This window comes from Cyclopterus lumpus, chromosome 22 (assembly GCF_009769545.1).
Source record: "Cyclopterus lumpus isolate fCycLum1 chromosome 22, fCycLum1.pri, whole genome shotgun sequence".
NCBI classification, from domain to species: Eukaryota; Metazoa; Chordata; class Actinopteri; order Perciformes; family Cyclopteridae; genus Cyclopterus; species Cyclopterus lumpus.
This window is the reverse complement of record NC_046987.1, coordinates 22,143,596-22,163,997: the sequence shown is the minus strand read 5'-3', so window position 1 is coordinate 22,163,997 and position 20,402 is coordinate 22,143,596. Positions and strand designations below refer to the sequence as shown.

General features: G+C 47.2%; 1 protein-coding gene across 3 annotated transcripts in view; it reads left to right on the top strand.

Annotated features, from left to right (window-relative positions):
- The first annotated feature begins 265 nt into the window (after window positions 1-265).
- klc1a (kinesin light chain 1a) overlaps window positions 266-20,402 on the top strand; it is a 28,311-nt gene continuing 8,174 nt past the window's right edge. For 2 of the 3 annotated variants that reach the window (XM_034562842.1, XM_034562839.1), the window contains exons 1-13: window positions 266-571; window positions 2,998-3,262; window positions 5,474-5,704; window positions 6,228-6,306; window positions 6,716-6,944; window positions 7,264-7,351; window positions 8,617-8,718; window positions 11,737-11,910; window positions 12,694-12,793; window positions 13,054-13,106; window positions 15,377-15,444; window positions 16,581-16,689; window positions 17,136-17,297. In XM_034562842.1, the coding sequence (XP_034418733.1) occupies window positions 2,999-3,262; window positions 5,474-5,704; window positions 6,228-6,306; window positions 6,716-6,944; window positions 7,264-7,351; window positions 8,617-8,718; window positions 11,737-11,910; window positions 12,694-12,793; window positions 13,054-13,106; window positions 15,377-15,444; window positions 16,581-16,689; window positions 17,136-17,297 (1,659 nt within the window). In that variant the 5' untranslated portion in view covers window positions 266-571; window position 2,998. Of the gene's footprint in view, window positions 572-2,997; window positions 3,263-5,473; window positions 5,705-6,227; window positions 6,307-6,715; window positions 6,945-7,263; window positions 7,352-8,616; window positions 8,719-11,736; window positions 11,911-12,693; window positions 12,794-13,053; window positions 13,107-15,376; window positions 15,445-16,580; window positions 16,785-17,135; window positions 17,298-20,402 lie in introns of those variants that run through there. The other variant, XM_034562840.1, reaches the window with a different exon arrangement.

Sequence of the window (20,402 nt, the reverse complement as noted above, 5' to 3'; positions counted from 1 at the left end):
CAAGCAATTATAAACCACATATCTGATTAATATTGGCCCTTTACCTTTTTGTTTGATCACAATTATGAATTAAACTAAACTATCAAAACTATTTTTACCTAAATAAACAAAACCTCTCCAATAATGAAATAATGAAATAACTAAATACTAACCTCAAGTTCAAAGCTCCTACGTCACCGCTGGAATAAATCTGGCGGCTTCCCCTTTAACCCGGGCAGCGATGACGTCATGACCGAGGGAGAGCGCGCGCGCCCCGCCGGGTAACGCCTCTTCCGCGCGCCGCCGCAGTCAGTCGCTCGTCTCGCGGACCCCAACGAGCACGGTGGCTCCGACTAAAGCCTGGAGCGGTTTGACAGTTTAGGGGGCCGGCTATGGAGCGGGCTGGTCATCTTTAACACCGGACACCGTTTATCGGGTTTGGTAACACATATATATATGTTTTGATTTGTTGTTTTGTTTATTTTTTACACACGTATCGGCCTACATGTAAAAAAAAAAGAGAGAAGAAAACAAGGAGCACGTGATCCAAACGGTTTAAAAGCTGCGTTGGCGACGGATGTCCTGGAGAACGGTAGGAACGGTCTCCGTCTATTGCCTGGACCAGTCTATCATTAGCTCAGTAAGCGCTTTAATGAGCGTCCGTCCATGTTGTGTTTCTAAAGATGGACCCCCTTCATGCGGGTGTTTACGGTAACGGCAGGAATTAGACGGTGAGTTAGTGGCGGAGGAACCGGTTCTTCAGGTTAATCCGTGTGTAGGTGAGACAGCTGGGGCCCCGGAGCGGCCGGGACTGCAGCATGCATGATGCATGGGGGGGGGGTGTATGTTGTGTCACGTGACGGGAGGATGTTGTCACCCTGTCATTGATATGCAGAGGGTGAAGGGTGCCTGTGTCCAGGGGGGTGTCACACGGCTGGGACGCACCCAGAGGTGTCTGAGGATGTTTGACGTGGAGGATTGAGTCCACACTGCAGGACAGAAATCTCAGGAGCACACACACACACGCACACACACACACACACACGCACGCACACACCCACACACACACACACACACACACGTTTTGTGTAGCCCTGTGGTCTTTAATGTGCAGTCCACCCAAAGGAGGACTCATGGCACCCTGCAGGGCTCCAGGCTGACGCCCCCTGCTCCCCTGGGGCAGCTTGTTGTTGGCTCAGACTCTGTGTGTGTGTGTGTGTGTGTGTGTGTGTGTGTGTGTGCGCGTCGTGCTGCAGGAGCTTCTCTGCAGGTGAAGCAGCTACAACCTGAACCACTGCAGATGGAGCACGTTCTTTATGTACTTGTACTTCCAGTTATTAATTCAATATTTGAATTTTTAGCCTCAACAACAACAGTTTTTTTTCTTCTCTCATTTGTTTTGAATTAAAACACAAAACGTAAGCAGATGTGTTCTGAAAGGACTCCTTCAACTTCCGTTTTACTTTTGGGACATATATCTATATATATATCTATATATATCTATATATATAGATATATATATATATATATATATATATATATATATGTACTTGTATAGCACCTCTAGGAGTCTGTTATTTCTGATTAATAAATGATCCACTAAGTTTAACTCGAGGCTCTTTCAGACTTTCTCTCTTTGAATGAGTGAGGTGAGTCACGGCCCTCATCATCATCATCACATGACCCCCCCCCCCCCCCCCCCCCCCCCCTGCCTGCAGTGTTTGTGCTCAGAGACCAAAATAAAGTGACTTTCACTTCTGTGTTTCTGGTTGAATCCGTGGATCCAGGCCCGGGGTTCAATGTGGTCCCTTTCTGGGGATCCAGTTTGATAAGTGCTGTTTTCTTTATGTTACCACGACTGAAGCTGAATATCATTAAAAGGAGCGGCTTGGTGACCACTCATTAACTCCTCATGGATTGTCTCAAAGGTGATTGATCCGTCCTTCAAGATAAAATAGGAAAGGTGTTCCAGCATCTTTTACTTGTGGTCTTATTTTGCTTCATTTTTCACTTCTTTCTTTTGGTTTCATTGACCGGTCGGCCGGTTAATCTACAACGAGAGTTGAGTTGAGTGTTCATTGGTGTGCATGTCATTATTCAAGTGTCATTTTGGATCTGAAGCAGGAGAAACATGAACATCAGCTGAGCTCCTTTGAGGAGTTAAGGTGACGGAGGTTCCTCTGAGGATCTCCTCGCTCTGCTCACCTGGAGCTGCTGTTTCCTGTCTCCTCCTTCCTGCCACTTCCTGCCACTTCCTGCCACTTCCTGCCACTTCCTGCCACTTCCTGCCACTTCCTGCCACCTCCTGCTCATCTGACGCGCTGCCGGCCGGCTGCTGAGTCACATGGACTGGAGCCCTTCCTCCATCTGCCTCGTGTGCTCCTCTTCAGATGTATATCGTTATATATATTTAAATCCAGGCTTGGACTGAAGGTCTGTCAGTGCGTCTTCATCTGGGACCGTCGGCCGCGTTTCCTCTCCGGCCGGTTCGTCGTGTCGTTGAGTTCAGTGATTTGTGAAACACAACTTGAGCCAGGAGCTTCAGGATTTATTAGGAAGCTCTGCTGCATAGTCATAATCCTCTAGAGAGAGAGAGGTTCAATCTGAGAGGAACCAATATTAATATCCTCATATCTCATATATCATCATATCTCATCTATCCTCATATCTCTTATATCCTCATATTTCATATCCTCATATCTCATGTATTCATGTTTCTTCTTTATTCTCTCAACCTGGACCACCTGACCGCCTGCTTCAGGTCTTCTGTTGAAGCCGGTATTGATTAGAGGGAGACGCACCAGAGCAGGAAAGGTCAGGAGGAGGAAACACCTGAACGTACCTGTTTCACTCCGGGCTCGTTAGTGGTTTAATCAATACCCCCCATGTGGCTCCGTGGGGTCCTGGTTTCCTGCTGGTCTTTGCAGCAGGAGACATGAATCCTGGCGAGCCTCATTCAAACGGATGACTCCGCCCTGCTGACGTTGACCCCCCCTCTCCCCGGTGTTGAACCTGCAGGATGCGTGAGGACATGTCCACCATGGTGTGCGTGAAGGAGGAGGACCTCGGGGAGAAGCTGTCCCAGGATGAGATCATCTCCCGGACCAAGCAGGTGATCCAGGGCCTGGAGGCCCTGAAGCAGGAGCACCACTCCATCCTGGAGGGCCTGCTGGGCACGCTGCGCTGCCTGAAGCAGGATGAGGAGGGCGTCCTGGTGGAGGAGAAGTCCCACATGATCCGCAGGTCCATGGAGATGCTGGAGCTCGGCCTCAGCGAGGCTCAGGTACCGTGAACCGGCCGAGGCGTCAGGCTGATGTAGTTTACTCAATAACAACAACAACACAACAACGGGAATACAGCAATTAAGCATAAAGATAATGTCTTTACATTGTGTTCCAGAAGAGGTCCATGCCTCATTAATAATAATAATAATAATAATAATCAGGCTAATAGTCTAGATCAAAGTGCGTCACATAAAACCATTAAAACATCAAAACATCATGCAAAAGAAAATATTTAAAATGTGAACATTAAAACATTAAAAAGCTAAACATAGAACACCTTAAACAGGGACGTGCTCAATAGCCTCTAATATATGACTAATATATGTTAAAATACATAAGTATTAGAGTAGTGCATGTCTTGTTATTTATTAATATATATATATATATATATATATACATATACATAATTCATGATGAAACAGACTTCAAAAAGCATTAAAAATGCTGCTCGACCCTTTTAATTTAAAGCAGTCTGTCTTTCTGAAGTGACGATTACATAATAACAGACTTTTACTAATATATATTTATATTTGACCATAATCACTGTTCTACAACCGGTGTTTTCCAAAGACTAACTTCCTCTTCTAGAATTGCACGTTGGGGCAAAATGCTCTCACCAGCTGCTAGTTTTACCCAGAATGCCTCTTGGTAACATCGATGTTCACATATTTACTGGTGATGCTGGATTCACCTTCTAGTTTGCATTGTTTTCTTTATGTACCGGTGACGCCGGTCCTCTTTGTCCAGGTGATGCTTTAGCCCCTCCTCTCTTTATTATTGAACCCCCTCTTTGTCCAGGTGATGCTTTAGCCCCTCCTCTCTTTATTATTGAACCCTCTCTTTGTCCAGGTGATGCTTTAGCCCCTCCTCTCTTTATTATTGAACCCCCTCTTTGTCCAGGTGATGCTTTAGCCCCTCCTCTCTTTATTATTGAACCCCCTCTTTGTCCAGGTGATGCTTTAGCCCCTCCTCTCTTTATTATTGAACCCCCTCTTTGTCCAGGTGATGCTTTAGCCCCTCCTCTCTTTATTATTGAACCCTCTCTTTGTCCAGGTGATGCTTTAGCCCCTCCTCTCTTTATTATTGAACCCTCTCTTTGTCCAGGTGATGCTTTAGCCCCTCCTCTCTTTATTATTGAACCCCCTCTTTGTCCAGGTGATGCTTTAGCCCCTCCTCTCTTTATTATTGAACCCCCTCTTTGTCCAGGTGATGCTTTAGCCCCTCCTCTCTTTATTATTGAACCCCCTCTTTGTCCAGGTGATGCTTTAGCCCCTCCTCTCTTTATTATTGAACCCTCTCTTTGTCCAGGTGATGCTTTAGCCCCTCCTCTCTTTATTATTGAACCCTCTCTTTGTCCAGGTGATGCTTTAGCCCCTCCTCTCTTTATTATTGAACCCCCTCTTTGTCCAGGTGATGCTTTAGCCCCTCCTCTCTTTATTATTGAACCCCCTCTTTGTCCAGGTGATGCTTTAGCCCCTCCTCTCTTTATTATTGAACCCCCTCTTTGTCCAGGTGATGCTTTAGCCCCTCCTCTCTTTATTATTGAACCCCCTCTTTGTCCAGGTGATGCTTTAGCCCCTCCTCTCTTTATTATTGAACCCCCTCTTTGTCCAGGTGATGCTTTAGCCCCTCCTCTCTTTATTATTGAACCCCCTCTTTGTCCAGGTGATGCTTTAGCCCCTCCTCTCTTTATTATTGAACCCCCTCTTTGTCCAGGTGATGCTTTAGCCCCTCCTCTCTTTATTATTGAACCCCCTCTTTGTCCAGGTGATGCTTTAGCCCCTCCTCTCTTTATTATTGAACCCCCTCTTTGTCCAGGTGATGCTTTAGCCCCTCCTCTCTTTATTATTGAACCCCCTCTTTGTCCAGGTGATGCTTTAGCCCCTCCTCTCTTTATTATTGAACCCCCTCTTTGTCCAGGTGATGCTTTAGCCCCTCCTCTCTTTATTATTGAACCCCCTCTTTGTCCAGGTGATGCTTTAGCCCCTCCTCTCTTTATTATTGAACCCCCTCTTTGTCCAGGTGATGCTTTAGCCCCTCCTCTCTTTATTATTGAACCCCCTCTTTGTCCAGGTGATGCTTTAGCCCCTCCTCTCTTTATTATTGAACCCTCTCTTTGTCCAGGTGATGCTTTAGCCCCTCCTCTCTTTATTGTTGAACCCCCTCTTTGTCCAGGTGATGCTTTAGCCCCTCCTCTCTTTATGATCCAGGTGATGATGGCGCTGTCCAGCCACCTGAGCTCGGTGGAGTCGGAGAAGCAGAAGCTCCGGGCTCAGGTGCGCCGGCTGTGCCAGGAGAACCAGTGGCTGAGGGACGAGCTGGCCGGTACGCAGCAGAAGCTGCAGAAGAGCGAGCAGAGCGTGGCCCAGCTGGAGGAGGAGAAGAAGCACCTGGAGTTCATGAACCAGCTGAAGAAGTACGACGAGGACTTGTCCCCATCGGTGAGTCCTGGGTCTGCTTCGGGGGGGGGGGGGCTACCTGGAGCTGGGCTACCTGGAGCTGGGCTACCTGGAGCTGGGCTACCTGGAGCTGGGCTACCTGGAGCTGGGCCGCACCGGACTGCATCGGGCACCGGACCCGTCCAGAGTCTTCATTCTGTTCATTTCATTCACTTTCAATGTGTTCTTCCTTCCCTCCCTCCCTCCTTCCCTCCTCCTTCCTTCCCTCCTTCCTTCCCTCCCTCCCTCCTTCCCTCCTTCCCTCCTTCCCTCCTCCTTCCTTCCCTCCTTCCTTCCCTCCTTCCCTCCTTCCCTCCTTCCCTCCTCCTTCCTTCCCTCCTTCCTTCCCTCCTTCCCTCCTTCCCTCCTTCCCTCCTTCCCTCCTCCCTACCTCCTTCCTTCCTTCCGTCCTCCTTCCCTCCGTCCGTCCCTCCTTCCCTCCTTCCCTCCTCCTTCCCTCCTTCCTTCCCTCCTTCCCTCCTTCCCTCCTCCTTCCTTCCTTCCTTCCCTCCTTCCTCCCTTTCAGGAGGAGAAGGACTCTGATTCCAGTAAAGAGACTTTAGACGACCTCTTCCCAGATGACCAGGACGACCAACCCCCAGGCAGTAAGTGTGTGTGTGTGTGTGTCTGTGTGTGTGTGTCTGTGTGTGTCTGTGTCTGTGTGTGTGTGTGTGTGTCTGTGTGTGTGTGTGTGTCTGTGTGTGTGTGTGTGTCTCTCTGTGTGTGTGTGTGTCTCTCTGTGTGTGTGTGTCTCTGTGTGTGTGTGTGTCTCTCTGTGTGTGTGTGTGTGTGTGTGTGTCTTTGTGTGTGTGTGTGTGTCTCTCTGTGTGTGTGTGTCTCTCTGTGTGTGTGTGTGTCTCTCTGTGTGTGTGTGTGTGTCTCTGTGTGTGTGTGTGTCTCTGTGTGTGTGTCTCTGTGTGTGTGTCTCTGTGTGTGTGTGTGTGTGTGTGTGTGTGTGTGTCTCTGTGTGTGTGTGTGTGTGTGTGTGTGTAACCCTCCTCCGTGTGCCTCCAGTCCAGCCGACTCACGGCAGCGCGGCGGCGGCGGCGGCCCAGCAGGGGGGCTACGAGATCCCGGCCCGCCTGAGGACCCTCCACAACCTGGTGATCCAGTACGCCTCCCAGGGCCGCTACGAGGTGGCCGTGCCCCTCTGCAAACAGGCCCTGGAGGACCTGGAGAAGACCTCCGGACACGACCACCCCGACGTGGCCACCATGCTGAACATCCTCGCCCTGGTTTACAGGTGAGGTCCTCAGGTGTTTCCTCTGGTTCACCTGAGGACCACCAAAGGACTTCTGTTACAGGTCATTCACATGGTTCACCTTAAAGTATCAGAGAGTCCGTTTAACCTGAAGAACCACCATGACACAGATGTTAGAAGAGAGGAGATCTCTCCTTCTTCATCAATAAGGCCTCTCCAGGTCCACACACCTCAGGAGTGAACAGTCAGGAGTGAGACACTGGGTGGACTGTGGGAACCGCCTCACCTGGAGGGGCAGGAGATGTTATCACAGTTTACTTTGTGTCTTCTGAACCTCCTCTGGACCTTCTGTCTGTTTCAGGGACCAGAACAAATACAAGGAGGCGGCCAACCTGCTGAACGACGCTCTGGCCATCAGGGAGAAGACGCTGGGCCGAGACCATCCAGCTGTGAGTGACCTGCTGACCTGGACCGGTATCTGGTTCTGGTACCAGTGACCAGCTGACCTGGAGGGGTTTCTGGTTCTGGTACCAGTGACCTGCTGACCTGGAGGGGTTTCTGGTTCTGGTACCAGTGACCTGCTGACATGGAGGTGTATCTGGTTCTGGTACCAGTGACCAGCTGACCTGGAGGGGTTTCTGGTTCTGGTACCAGTGACCAGCTGACACTGAGGTGTATCTGGTTCTGGTACCAGTGACCAGCTGACACGGGGGTGTATCTGGTTCTGGTACCAGTGACCTGCTGACATGGAGGGGTTTCTGGTTCTGGTACCAGTGACCAGCTGACATGGAGGTGTATCTGGTTCTGGTACCAGCTGACATGCGGGTGTATCTGGTTCTGGTACCAGTGACCAGCTGACACTGAGGTGTATCTGGTTCTGGTACCAGTGACCTGCTGACATGGAGGGGTTTCTGGTTCTGGTACCAGTGACCAGCTGACATGGGGGTGTATCTGGTTCTGGTACCAGTGACCAGCAGTCCAGAACCATCACTAATGGACCCGTTCTGTTCTCAGACCCGTTAACGTGTGTTTGAGTGTGGACCCCAGCAGGTCTCTGCTGTCTGGACCTCCATCACTCTCCAGCTTGTGAAGCTGAGGTTAGCCCCGCCCCTTGCCCCGCCCCCTGCCCCGCCCCCCCCTCATCATCTTCTTTCTATAAGGAAGTGCTTTATAATCATAAAATCATAGTTTTATGACCTGATTCCTCTCATCTGGTTTCCTCCTCTTCTAAATCTCTCAATCTCGTCTTTTCGCCCTCTTAAAAAAAATAATAAAGTATGTCGGCCATTTTTGATTTTCCTTTAAGAAACGTGGTCTTGAACTTCTTGACTTCTGATCTTCTTCTCTTAGTGTCAAGTCCTTTATTGACCTCCCCCCTCTCTTCCTGTTCCCCTGCTACACCCCTGAATGAGCTCCTCCAATCACCTGCCTCCTTTCCTCCCAGTCCACCCGCCTGGTCTGAATCAGAGGTCAGAGGTCACCTCGAGGATCGACATGTGATCGGGATCAAATCACAGCGTCATCACTTCCTGGTTCCTCCTCGTTGATTCCTCCCTCACCAGATCAACGGCGCCGTGGCGTCCAGCGTCTGATCGATGCTCCCCGCCCACAATTAACTTACATTAACTTAAATGAAGTTAAATCAACTTAAATGAAGTTAAATCAACTTAAATGAAGCTAAATGAAATGACGCGTGCGTTTGTGTTCCCGTCAGGTCGCCGCCACCCTCAACAACCTGGCCGTCCTGTACGGGAAGAGGGGGAAGTACAAGGAGGCGGAGCCTCTGTGCAAGAGAGCGCTGGAGATCAGAGAAAAGGTAGGTCAAAGGTCGTCAAAGGTCGTCAAAGGTCGTCAAGCACCGCGAGAAAGATTCAGAAGCAGCTTCACAGCTTTTTACCTCCTCACCAGACTAAAGAAGGGGAGGTCGGGTTATGTTGAGTCCTCAGCTCCTCCTCTCCTCTCTCTCCTTCCTCTCTCCTCTCCTCTCTCTCCTCTCTCCTCTCCTCTCTCTCGTCTCTTGTCTCTCCTCTCCTCTCTCTCCTCTCTCTCCTCTCTCTCCTTCCTCTCTCCTTCCTCCTCTCCTCTCTCTCCTTCCTCTCACCTCCTCTCCCCTTCTCTCTTCTCTCCTCTCCTCTCTCTCCTCTCTCCTCGGTTCCGGTGAGTGTGAGCGTGGTGAGTGTGAGCGTGGTGGAGGATATGCGAGTGGCGGGTTGTTTGAACCAGTAGGTGGATAGTGTCCCTGGTTCTACCAGGTGAACCTCGCGTGCTGACCAGGTGAGTCTACAACTGTTCACCTGACTTTGTGTTCGAGGGATCGGAGGTTGATCGAGGTGCTCTCGGAGGAATGGCGTCCTCCGGGGCGCCGCCTCCGTCGCTCCGGCAGGGCGTGAGGATCATGCCGCCGGATAGCGGCGTTACCGTGGAGGAGGTGCTGCTGGCTGTCGGGGAGCAGGTCGGCCATGACAACCTGTCCTTCGCGTCCCGTATGAACCGGGCGGTGGTCGTGTTCCTAAAGGAGGAGACGCACGTGTACCAGCTGATCGAGAGCGGCGTGTTCATCGGGGACACCTACGTGCAGGTGTCCCTGATGTCAGCGCCCTCCACGCGGATCACCGTGTCCGGTGTTCCGCCGTTTATCTCCAGTGAAGCGATTCTAAATGAGCTCCGGAGGTTTGGCAAATTCGCCAGCGGTCTAAAGACGGTGAGTTTGGGCTGTAAAGACCCCAAACTGAGGCACGTCCAGTCTCTGAGGCGGCAGGTGCTCATGTTCCTGGACTCACCTGCACAGAGCCTGGAGGTGTCCTTCAGGGTGAAGCACGGGGACTCTAGAATTCTCTAGAAGCTTGTCATGTTTGTTGGTCGTCGGGCAGAAGAGAGGGATGGAGACATGAACTGGTTCTGTGCTTTAAGTTCACGTCTGAATGGTGACTTTATACTTATGTCTCTGAACTGGCTGTAATTGCCATATTGTCCTTCATGTGATCCGTGAATGAAAGACGCAGTGTTTGCCTTCTAAAGGAAGTGGTGAGGCACAAGTCATGTGATGTTCCACAGAGAACACTGAAGATAGTGCAGAAGCAATGCATTCCTCCTGGTTCCTTCATAACAACTAGTTTAATATTTCCCTTATTGTAAACGGGCTCGGCCATTTCTGTATCCTGTTCTTTACAGACTCTTGTTTTTAGTAGGAGACTAAAGCTTGTTTGTTTTTGGTCTTCTTAATAAGGATAACACATCCTTTAAAATGAAACGCTGTCATAAAAGTAATAAGAGTCTTTTTCGCCTGAAGCCGACCCGCCGACTCCTTAAAGGAACCACTCGATATGTGGAGAGAACACGGACTCAGGCAGCGCCCTTCAGACGCAGTCTGACTTCCCAGAAGCCACTGCTGCACCTTTAAAGACGTGGCAGCTATCGATAAACACCATCGATTACTCGAAGGAGGAGGAGGAAGGGGGAGGAGGAGGGGGGAGGAGGGGAAGAGGAGGGGGAGGAGGATGACGATGAGGGAGGAGGAGGGGGTGGGAAGGAGGAGGGGGGGGAAGAAGGGGGAGGGGGAGGAGGAGAAAGGAGGGGGCGGGAGGAAGAGGAGGGGAGGAGGAGGAGAGGAAGAAGGAGGAAGAGGAGGGGAGGAAGGAGGGGGGGGGAGGAGGAGGAAGGGGAGGAGAAGAGGGAGGAAGGAGGAGAGGGAAGAGGAAGGGAGGAGGAGAGGGAGGAAAGAAGAAGGAGGAGGAGAGGGAGGAGGACGAGGGGAGGAGGAGGAGGAGGTCTGAGTGAATCCTGCAGGTAGAGCACCCTGTAGATGAGGTGGTCCTCTCCCTTCATGGCTTCAAGGAAAAGCTTCTGGTCTCAACAACAATAACACATCCACTTGTTAAGGACTTGTTTTTCATGGCTCTTCTTCTTCTTCTTCTTCTTCTTCTTCTTCTTCTTCTTCTTCTTCTTCTTCTGTGGTGAAAGCTGCTCGTTGCTTCACTCGTGTGTTTGTTCTCTGCTTTTATTTAATCAAGCAGGTTGACGGCCTTTTAGGAGACGCTGGTCAGACACCAGTCACAGGTTTACCTTCCACAGGGTTTAGAGTGTGTTACTGGTCAGACACCAGTCACAGGTTTACCTTCCACAGGGTTTAGAGTGTGTTACTGGTCAGACACCAGTCACAGGTTTACCTTCAACAGGGTTTAGAGTGTGTTACTGGTCAGACACCAGTCACAGGTTTACCTTCCACAGGGTTTAGAGTGTGTTACTGGTCAGACACCAGTCACAGGTTTACCTTCCACAGGGTTTAGAGTGTGTTACTGGTCAGACACCAGTCACAGGTTTACCTTCCAGAGGGTTTAGAGTGTGTTACTGGTCAGACACCAGTCACAGGTTTACCTTCAACAGGGTTTAGAGTGTGTTACTGGTCAGACACCAGTCACAGGTTTACCTTCCACAGGGTTTAGAGTGTGTTACTGGTCAGACACCAGTCACAGGTTTACCTTCCACAGGGTTTAGAGTGTGTTACTGGTCAGACACCAGTCACAGGTTTACCTTCCAGAGGGTTTAGAGTGTGTTACTGGTCAGACACCAGTCACAGGTTTACCTCCAACAGGGTTTAGAGTGTGTTACTGGTCAGACACCAGTCACAGGTTTACCTCCAACAGGGTTTAGAGTGTGTTACTGGTCAGACACCAGTCACAGGTTTACCTTCAACAGGGTTTAGAGTGTGTTACTGGTCAGACACCAGTGGCCTGGTGGGAGGTTCGCCAAATGGCTGCATGTGAGAGACTGTGTGACCTCTAAGAGTCATTTAGTGTGATGACTGTTGTTGTTGTTGTTGTCCCCCCACCCTCAGGTGCTGGGGAAGGACCACCCAGACGTGGCCAAGCAGCTGAACAACCTGGCCCTGCTGTGTCAGAACCAGGGCAAGTACGAGGAGGTGGAGTACTACTACATGAGGGCGCTGGAGATCTACCAGACCAAGCTGGGCCCCGACGACCCCAACGTGGCCAAGACCAAGAACAACCTGGTGAGGTTCTGGGTCCTCAACGCCCTGTGAGCGCCCTTCATCAGGAGGTTACAGCATGCTAACCAGCTAGCCCCGGCTCCTGTCCCTGTAGTACCACTTGTACCTCCAGGGGGCGAGAGTGAGACCCTGTAGAGGACATCGTCAACGATACACCTGTTTGTTTTGATAGTGTGTTTATTGGATTAAATACAAGAGTACTTTGCCAGTAGGGCCGGAGGTGAAATGCTGCCCCCTGGTGGTGGCCACATTTGACACATTGCACCTTTCTTTTTTTTATTATTGTACTTTAAAATAATCGGATTTTCTAAACCTGGATCCCATTAGCGCCCCCTGGAGGACCACTTTGTGATGGTGGTCCTTTGACTCTTCATGGAGGTCCACCTCGTGATGGTGGTCCTTTGACTCTTCATGGAGGTCCACCTCGTGATGGTGGTCCTCTGACTCTTCATGGAGGACCACCTCGTGATGGTGGTCCTTTGACTCTTCATGGAGGTCCACCTCGTGATGGTGGTCCTCTGACTCTTCATGGAGGTCCACCTCGTGATGGTGGTCCTTTGACTCTTCATGGAGGTCCACCTCGTGATGGTGGTCCTTTGACTCTTCATGGAGGTCCACCTCGTGATGGTGGTCCTCTGACTCTTCATGGAGGACCACCTCGTGATGGTGGTCCTTTGACTCTTCATGGAGGTCCACCTCGTGATGGTGGTCCTCTGGCTCTTCATGGAGGACCACCTCGTGATGGTGGTCCTCTGACTCTTCTCCGTTGTCCTCTCTGCTCCTCAGGCCTCCTGCTACCTGAAGCAGGGAAAGTTCAAGCAGGCGGAGACGCTCTACAAGGAGATCCTGACCAGAGCTCATGAGAGGGAGTTCGGCTCTGTTGATGGTACACGCACACACACACACACACACACACACACACACACACACACACACACACACACACACACACACACACACACACACACACACACACGCGCACACACACACACACACACACACACACACACACACACACACACACACTCATATAAAGGTTAATTTCTTTGGTTGCTCTAAACAAAATGATTTTTTTCCAGCTGTAAATCAAATTTCTTCTTCTCTGAAGTCAGTTTGTCTGAATGTTCTGATTCTCTTCCTCTGCAGATGAGAACAAACCCATCTGGATGCACGCTGAGGAGAGAGAGGAGCAGAGCAAGGTGAGCTCCATCCAGAGGAGCCCTGAAGACCACTGAGGAACATCTAGAACACTTAACTCCTCTGGTGTTTAAGGCTGAATTACTAAACATCTAGCAGAAAGAACACTTAACTCCTCCTCTGGTGTTTAAGGCTGAATTACTAAACATCTAGTAGAAAGAACACTTAACTCCTCCTCTGGTGTTTAAGGCTGAATTACTAAACATCTAGTAGAAAGAACACTTAACTCCTCTTCTGGTGTTTAAGGCTGAATTACTAAACATCTAGTAGAAAGAACACTTAACTCCTCTTCTGGTGTTTAAGGCTGAATTACTAAACATCTAGTAGAAAGAACACTTAACTCCTCTGGTGTTTAAGGCTGAATTACTAAACATCTAGCAGAAAGAACACGTAACTCCTCTTCTGGTGTTTAAGGCTGAATTACTAAACATCTAGCAGAAAGAACACTTAACTCCTCTTCTGGTGTTTAAGGCTGAATTACTAAACATCTAGCAGAAAGAACACTTAACTCCTCTTCTGGTGTTTAAGGCTGAATTACTAAACATCTAGCAGAAAGAACACTTAACTCCTCTTCTGGTGTTTAAGGCTGAATTACTAAACATCTAGTAGAAAGAACACTTAACTCCTCTGGTGTTTAAGGCTGAATTACTAAACATCTAGCAGAAAGAACACTTAACTCCTCTTCTGGTGTTTAAGGCTGAATTACTAAACATCTAGTAGAAAGAACACTTAACTCCTCTGGTGTTTAAGGCTGAATTACTAAACATCTAGTAGAAAGAACACTTAACTCCTCTGGTGTTTAAGGCTGAATTACTAAACATCTAGTAGAAAGAACACTTAACTCCTCTTCTGGTGTTTAAGGCTGAATTACTAAACATCTAGCAGAAAGAACACTTAACTCCTCTTCTGGTGTTTAAGGCTGAATTACTAAACATCTAGTAGAAAGAACACTTAACTCCTCTTCTGGTGTTTAATGCTGAATTACTAAACATCTAGCAGAAAGAACACTTAACTCCTCTGGTGTTTAAGGCTGAATTACTAAACATCTAGTAGAAAGAACACTAAACTCCTCCTCTGGTGTTTAAGGCTGAATTACTAAACATCTAGTAGAAAGAACACTTAACTCCTCTTCTGGTGTTTAAGGCTGAATTACTAAACATCTAGTAGAAAGAACACTTAACTCCTCTGGTGTTTAAGGCTGAATTACTAAACATCTAGCAGAAAGAACACTTAACTCCTCTTCTGGTGTTTAAGGCTGAATTACTAAACATCTAGTAGAAAGAACACTTAACTCCTCTTCTGGTGTTTAAGGCTGAATTACTAAACATCTAGCAGAAAGAACACTTAACTCCTCTTCTGGTGTTTAAGGCTGAATTACTAAACATCTAGCAGAAAGAACACTTAACTCCTCTTCTGGTGTTTAAGGCTGAATTACTAAACATCTAGTAGAAAGAACACTTAACTCCTCTGGTGTTTAAGGCTGAATTACTAAACATCTAGTAGAAAGAACACTTAACTCCTCTGGTGTTTAAGGCTGAATTACTAAACATCTAGTAGAAAGAACACTTAACTCCTCTTCTGGTGTTTAAGGCTGAATTACTAAACATCTAGCAGAAAGAACACTTAACTCCTCTTCTGGTGTTTAAGGCTGAATTACTAAACATCTAGTAGAAAGAACACTTAACTCCTCTTCTGGTGTTTAATGCTGAATTACTAAACATCTAGCAGAAAGAACACTTAACTCCTCTGGTGTTTAAGGCTGAATTACTAAACATCTAGTAGAAAGAACACTAAACTCCTCCTCTGGTGTTTAAGGCTGAATTACTAAACATCTAGTAGAAAGAACACTTAACTCCTCTTCTGGTGTTTAAGGCTGAATTACTAAACATCTAGTAGAAAGAACACTTAACTCCTCTGGTGTTTAAGGCTGAATTACTAAACATCTAGCAGAAAGAACACTTAACTCCTCTTCTGGTGTTTAAGGCTGAATTACTAAACATCTAGTAGAAAGAACACTTAACTCCTCTTCTGGTGTTTAAGGCTGAATTACTAAACATCTAGCAGAAAGAACACTTAACTCCTCTTCTGGTGTTTAAGGCTGAATTACTAAACATCTAGCAGAAAGAACACTTAACTCCTCTTCTGGTGTTTAAGGCTGAATTACTAAACATCTAGTAGAAAGAACACTTAACTCGAGTCACGCTCGGTCTCCATGTTCAGGATGAACGGTGCAGCTGAAGCCTTCCGGTGTAACGATGTGTTTCTGTCTCAGGGGAAGCAGAAGGACGGCTCCTCCTTTGGGGAATATGGAGGCTGGTACAAGGCCTGCAAAGTGGACAGGTCAGTGTGCTTCCTCCTCAGCAGGAGGTTCCTGAAGGCCTCTTCACGCTTACCACTCAAATCATTTTAGAGAAAAGAAAGAACATAGTTCATCTTCTGACCTCTCAGATTGATCCAATGAGCCTTAAAGTTAGAGGAACGTCTGAGAGTTTAGAGTTGACCTGTTTAACCCTTTAGAGAACACAACATGCACGTTTTATAGACGCTTTATAACATATTATAACTCATTTAAGTTATTGTGGTTTACCTTTTACAAAACTACATATTATTATTATTATTATTGTTATTAAGATCAGATTCATTAGAGTTCAAGAGGAGAAAACTCTCCTCCTGGATGTCTTCTTCTAGTAAATGTAAAAATACTGACCTAAAGAAGAGGAAGTCCTCCTGAATGGTTCTCTGTGGTGAGATGTTCTTCATCCTCCACCCTCCATCCTGCTCCTCCTCCTCCTGCTCCTCCTCCTCCTCCTGAATGGTTCTCTGTGGTGAGATGTTCTTCATCCTCCACCCTCCATCCTCATCCTCCTGCTCCTCCTCCTCCTCCTCCTCCTCCTCCTCCTCCTGAATGGTTCTCTGTGGTGAGATGTTCTTCATCCTCCACCCTCCATCCTCCTGCTCCTCCTCCTCCTCCTCCTCCTCCTCCTCCTCCTGAATGGTTCTCTGTGGTGAGATGTTCTTCCTCCTCCTCCTCCTCCTCCTCCTCCTCCTCCTCCTCCTCCTGAATGGTTCTCTGTGGTGAGATGTTCTTCATCCTCCATCCTCATCCTCCTGCTCCTCCTCCTCCTACTCCTCCTCCTCCTGGATGATTCTCTGTGGTGAGATGTTCCTCCTCTTCCTCTTCCTCCTCCATCCTCCTCCTCCTGCTCCTCCTCCTCCTCCTCCTGCTCCTCCATCCTCCTCCTGCTCCTCCTCCTCCTCCTCCTGAATGATTCTCTGTGGTGAGATGTTCTTCTTCCTCCTCCTCTTCCTCATCCTCCTGCTCCTCCATATCTAATCCTCCATCCTCCTCCTCCATTTCCATCCTCCTCCTCCTCCTCCTGGATGATTATCCATGGTGAGATGTTCTTCATCCTCCTCCTCCTCCTCCTGGATGATTATCCATGGTGAGATGTTCCTCCTCCTCTTCGTCTTCTCAGCCCCACGGTGACCACCACCCTGAAGAACCTCGGTGCCCTCTACAAGCGGCAGGGCAAGTTCGAGGCGGCCGAGACTCTGGAGGAGGCGGCCATGCGCTCCAGAAAGCAGGTGTGGGCTCCGAGTCACATGACCCGTCAAGGCAGGAAGCTTGGCTTGTTAACACTGACGAGAGCTAACGGGGTTTCCTGTGGAGAAGTGAAGGGGTGAAGCCACGCAGCTTTTATCATGAATTAAGATTTCAGGATTTAATGTCCTTTAATGTCCTTTAATGTCTTTCAGTTGGGAGGTGAACACATGAGGCTCGAATTAAACTGGAGCTGGAGAGACTTATTATTATTATTATTATTATTATTAAGAAATCAAATCAATATTCAGGGCTTTGTTATAGTTCTGAAAAACTAATTTTTCTCATAGATTTTAGAAACGAAATTGCAGAAAATATTTTGGTAAAACGAATAAATTAAAAGTGTAGTGTGTGTGTGTGTGTGTGTGTGTGTGTGTCTGTGTGTGTGTGTGTGTGTGTGTGTGTGTGTGTGTGTGTGTGTGTGTGCCAGGGTCTGGACACCGTGCACAAGCAGCGCGTGGCGGAGGTCCTGAGCGAGCCCGAGGCCCGAGAGAAACAGCGTAGCCGCGAGAGCTTGACCTCCGACACGGTGAAGTACGAGAGCGGGCCGGACGGCGGCGAGGAAGTGAGTATGAGCGTGGAGTGGAACGGGGTAAGTACAGTACACAGCCCGCTGCACGCCACCCAGAGTCCACATGTTTACCACAGAGAAACATTTATATTAATATTTATATTAATACACTGGACATCAACCGCTTTAATAATAGAGGCGTGGAACACCTGCAGCCCGACTTCTAACCACAACTTCCTCAAAACCCTCGTGGAGCATTTAAAGAGACAAACTAACTGCGACTCTTTTAAAACGCGTACCGATAGTCACCCAGCTGACCCCTCCCCCAACTGACTCCTCCCCCAGCTGACCCCTCCCTCCTGTGGCTCCTCCCCCTGCTGCAAAGCCGCCTTTCTCACTGAGCTTCAGCGTTTAATTTCTCTCCAGCGACCACGATGTCAAGAGCATGTCGATGTAGAGTCTCTGCAGGCGGCTGCTCTCCTTCTGGGTTCCTGCTGCCCGCTCGCATAGCAACCGGCATAGCAACCGGCATAGCAGCGCCCCGGACACGCCCAATCAATGTCATGTGACCAGAAGTACTTCCTGCAGCTGTCAAACTAAATATTTTCCTTCCTTGTTAAAAGTTCATTTATTCTTAATCTTGAGGACCGCTGTGATTCCACGTGGGCTCTGTACTGTACTGTGTGTGTGTGTGTGTGTGTGTGTGTGTACTGTACTGTGTGTGTGTGTGTGTTCTCCTGGTGTGTGTGTACTGTACTCGTGGTGTGTGTGTGTGTGTGTGTGTGTGTACTGTACTCGTGGTGTGTGTGTGTACTCTGTGTGTGTGTGTGTGTACTCTGTGTGTGTGTGTGTGTGTGTACTCTGTGTGTGTGTGTGTACTCTGTGTGTACACGTAAAGTGTGATTAACTTTCCTCTTTGCTTTGTCCGCATGTCAGCAGCCGGTTAAAGTTTAGGGATCTGAAAACACAAAGATATGCAAATTATCTTTAATCAGCGGCCTCCAGAGCTCTGAGAGCTCTAATAACTTTATTATTATCAATGATAATAATAAAGTTATTATTATGATAATCATCATGGGCTGTGTGTCGTCACAGATACATGTTGGGCAACAAGTTGGTGTTTTTTTCTATCTTCTCAATTGAAGATATTTTTGATAACACATTAAATATATTTTAATGTCACACTGTTGATGAGGCAAAAAGACCCATTTCTAACAAAAAGACCCATTTCTAACAAAAAGACCCATTTCTAACAAAAAGACCCATTTCTAACGAGTGAGTTTGGGTAAATTGTGCTGGAAGGTCTTTCCCGGCTGCCCTCCTTCCTCCTCTGGGTTCACTTCCCTCCAACCAGTTGGATCTGGTTCTACTTGATGTTGATGTCTCTAACTGCTGCAGACAGACACAGTACCGCTCCATCGCGGCTCCACCTGGTGGCAGACTCTGGGAATTTCACCACAGTCGACTCGTCTCCAGAAGACATCAGAATATTTAATTATATATTAATATTTTAGCTTTCTAGACGGATGTTTTAAGTGATATCTTTGTTGAGGAAACGCTGGTTTGAAGGAGTTTCATCTCTTGGAGACGTGCTGTGTCTGGACTCATTACCTTGTCGGCCTCTTTTTCTAATCTTCTGTTTCCTTTCCTGTCTCCTTTTTAACCGTCTCCTCCCTCCTTTGTGTTTCCTCCTCTCTTCTCTTGTCTGTTGGCAGGCGTAACTCCAGATGCCTTCTAACGCTTCATAACAAAAAACACACTCAAAAAAACCTGTCTTCTGCATGACGGACGCCTGGCTCCACCTCCTCCACCTCCTCCACCTCCTCCACCTCCTCCACCTCCAGCTTTACAGTTTGCTCTCTCTCTCTCTCTCTCTCTCTCTCTCTCTCTCTCTCTCTCTCTCTCTGTGTGTGTGTGTGTGTGTTGCTCTACTTCCTCTCTGATGTCTTTGAACTGTTCTTTCATAGGTTGTGTATTTTGGGGGTCGACAGTTGTCCTTTGACCTCTCGGCGACCTTTTAAACCGTTATAACTCAAATCTCACGTTATAACGAACGTAACGACACTAAAGTAAAACTCGTTCCTTTGAAGTTTGTTTTGCTTTCTTGGAGCTTAAAAACTGATTTAGTAGAAGAAGCCGACTGGATTTCATGCTTTTTTATTATTATTCTTTGTCACGGATGATGATGGTGAACCGAATATCCAACAATTTAAATGTCATCTTGGGTTTTGGTAAATAATATTAGTAATATTTAAGTATTTGTCCCTGTTTTCTGGCTTTTTCAGACAAACCAAAACTTCTTTTAATCAAAAGAAAAGAGAACAAACGACGAGTTAAGATGAAGTTAAGATGAAGTTTACATAAACTTAAGATGAAGTTAACATGAAGTTAAGATGAAGTTAACATGAAGTTAAGATGAAGTTTACATAAACTTAAGATGAAGTTAACATGAAGTTAACATGAAGTTAAGATGAAGTTTACATAAACTTAAGATGAAGTTAACATGAAGTTTACATAAACTTAAGATGAAGTTAACATGAAGTTAAGGTGAAGTTTACATAAACTTTAAGATGAAGTTAAGGTGAAGTTAACATAAAGTTAAGGTGAAGTTAACATGAAGTTAAGGTGAAGTTAACATGAAGTTAAGATGAAGTTTACATAAACTTTAAGATGAAGTTAACATGAAGTTAAGGTGAAGTTAACATAAAGTTAAGGTGACGTTAACATAAAGTTAAGGTGAAGTTAACATGAAGTTAAGGTAAAGTTAAGGTGAAGTTAAGATGAAGTTAAGATGAAGTTTACATAAACTTTAAGATGAAGTTAACATGAAGTTAAGGTGAAGTTAACATAAAGTTAAGGTGACGTTAACATGAAGTTAACATAAAGTTAAGGTGACGTTAACATGACGTTAAGGTGACGTTAAGGTGAAGTTAACATAAAGTTAAGGTGAAGTTAACATGAAGTTAAGGTAAAGTTAAGATGAAGTTAAGATGAAGTTTACATAAACTTTAAGATGAAGTTAACATGAAGTTAAGGTGACGTTAACATGACGTTAAGGTGACGTTAAGGTGAAGTTAACATAAAGTTAAGGTGAAGTTAACATGAAGTTAAGGTAAAGTTAAGGTGAAGTTAAGATGAAGTTAAGATGAAGTTTACATAAACTTTAAGATGAAGTTAACATGAAGT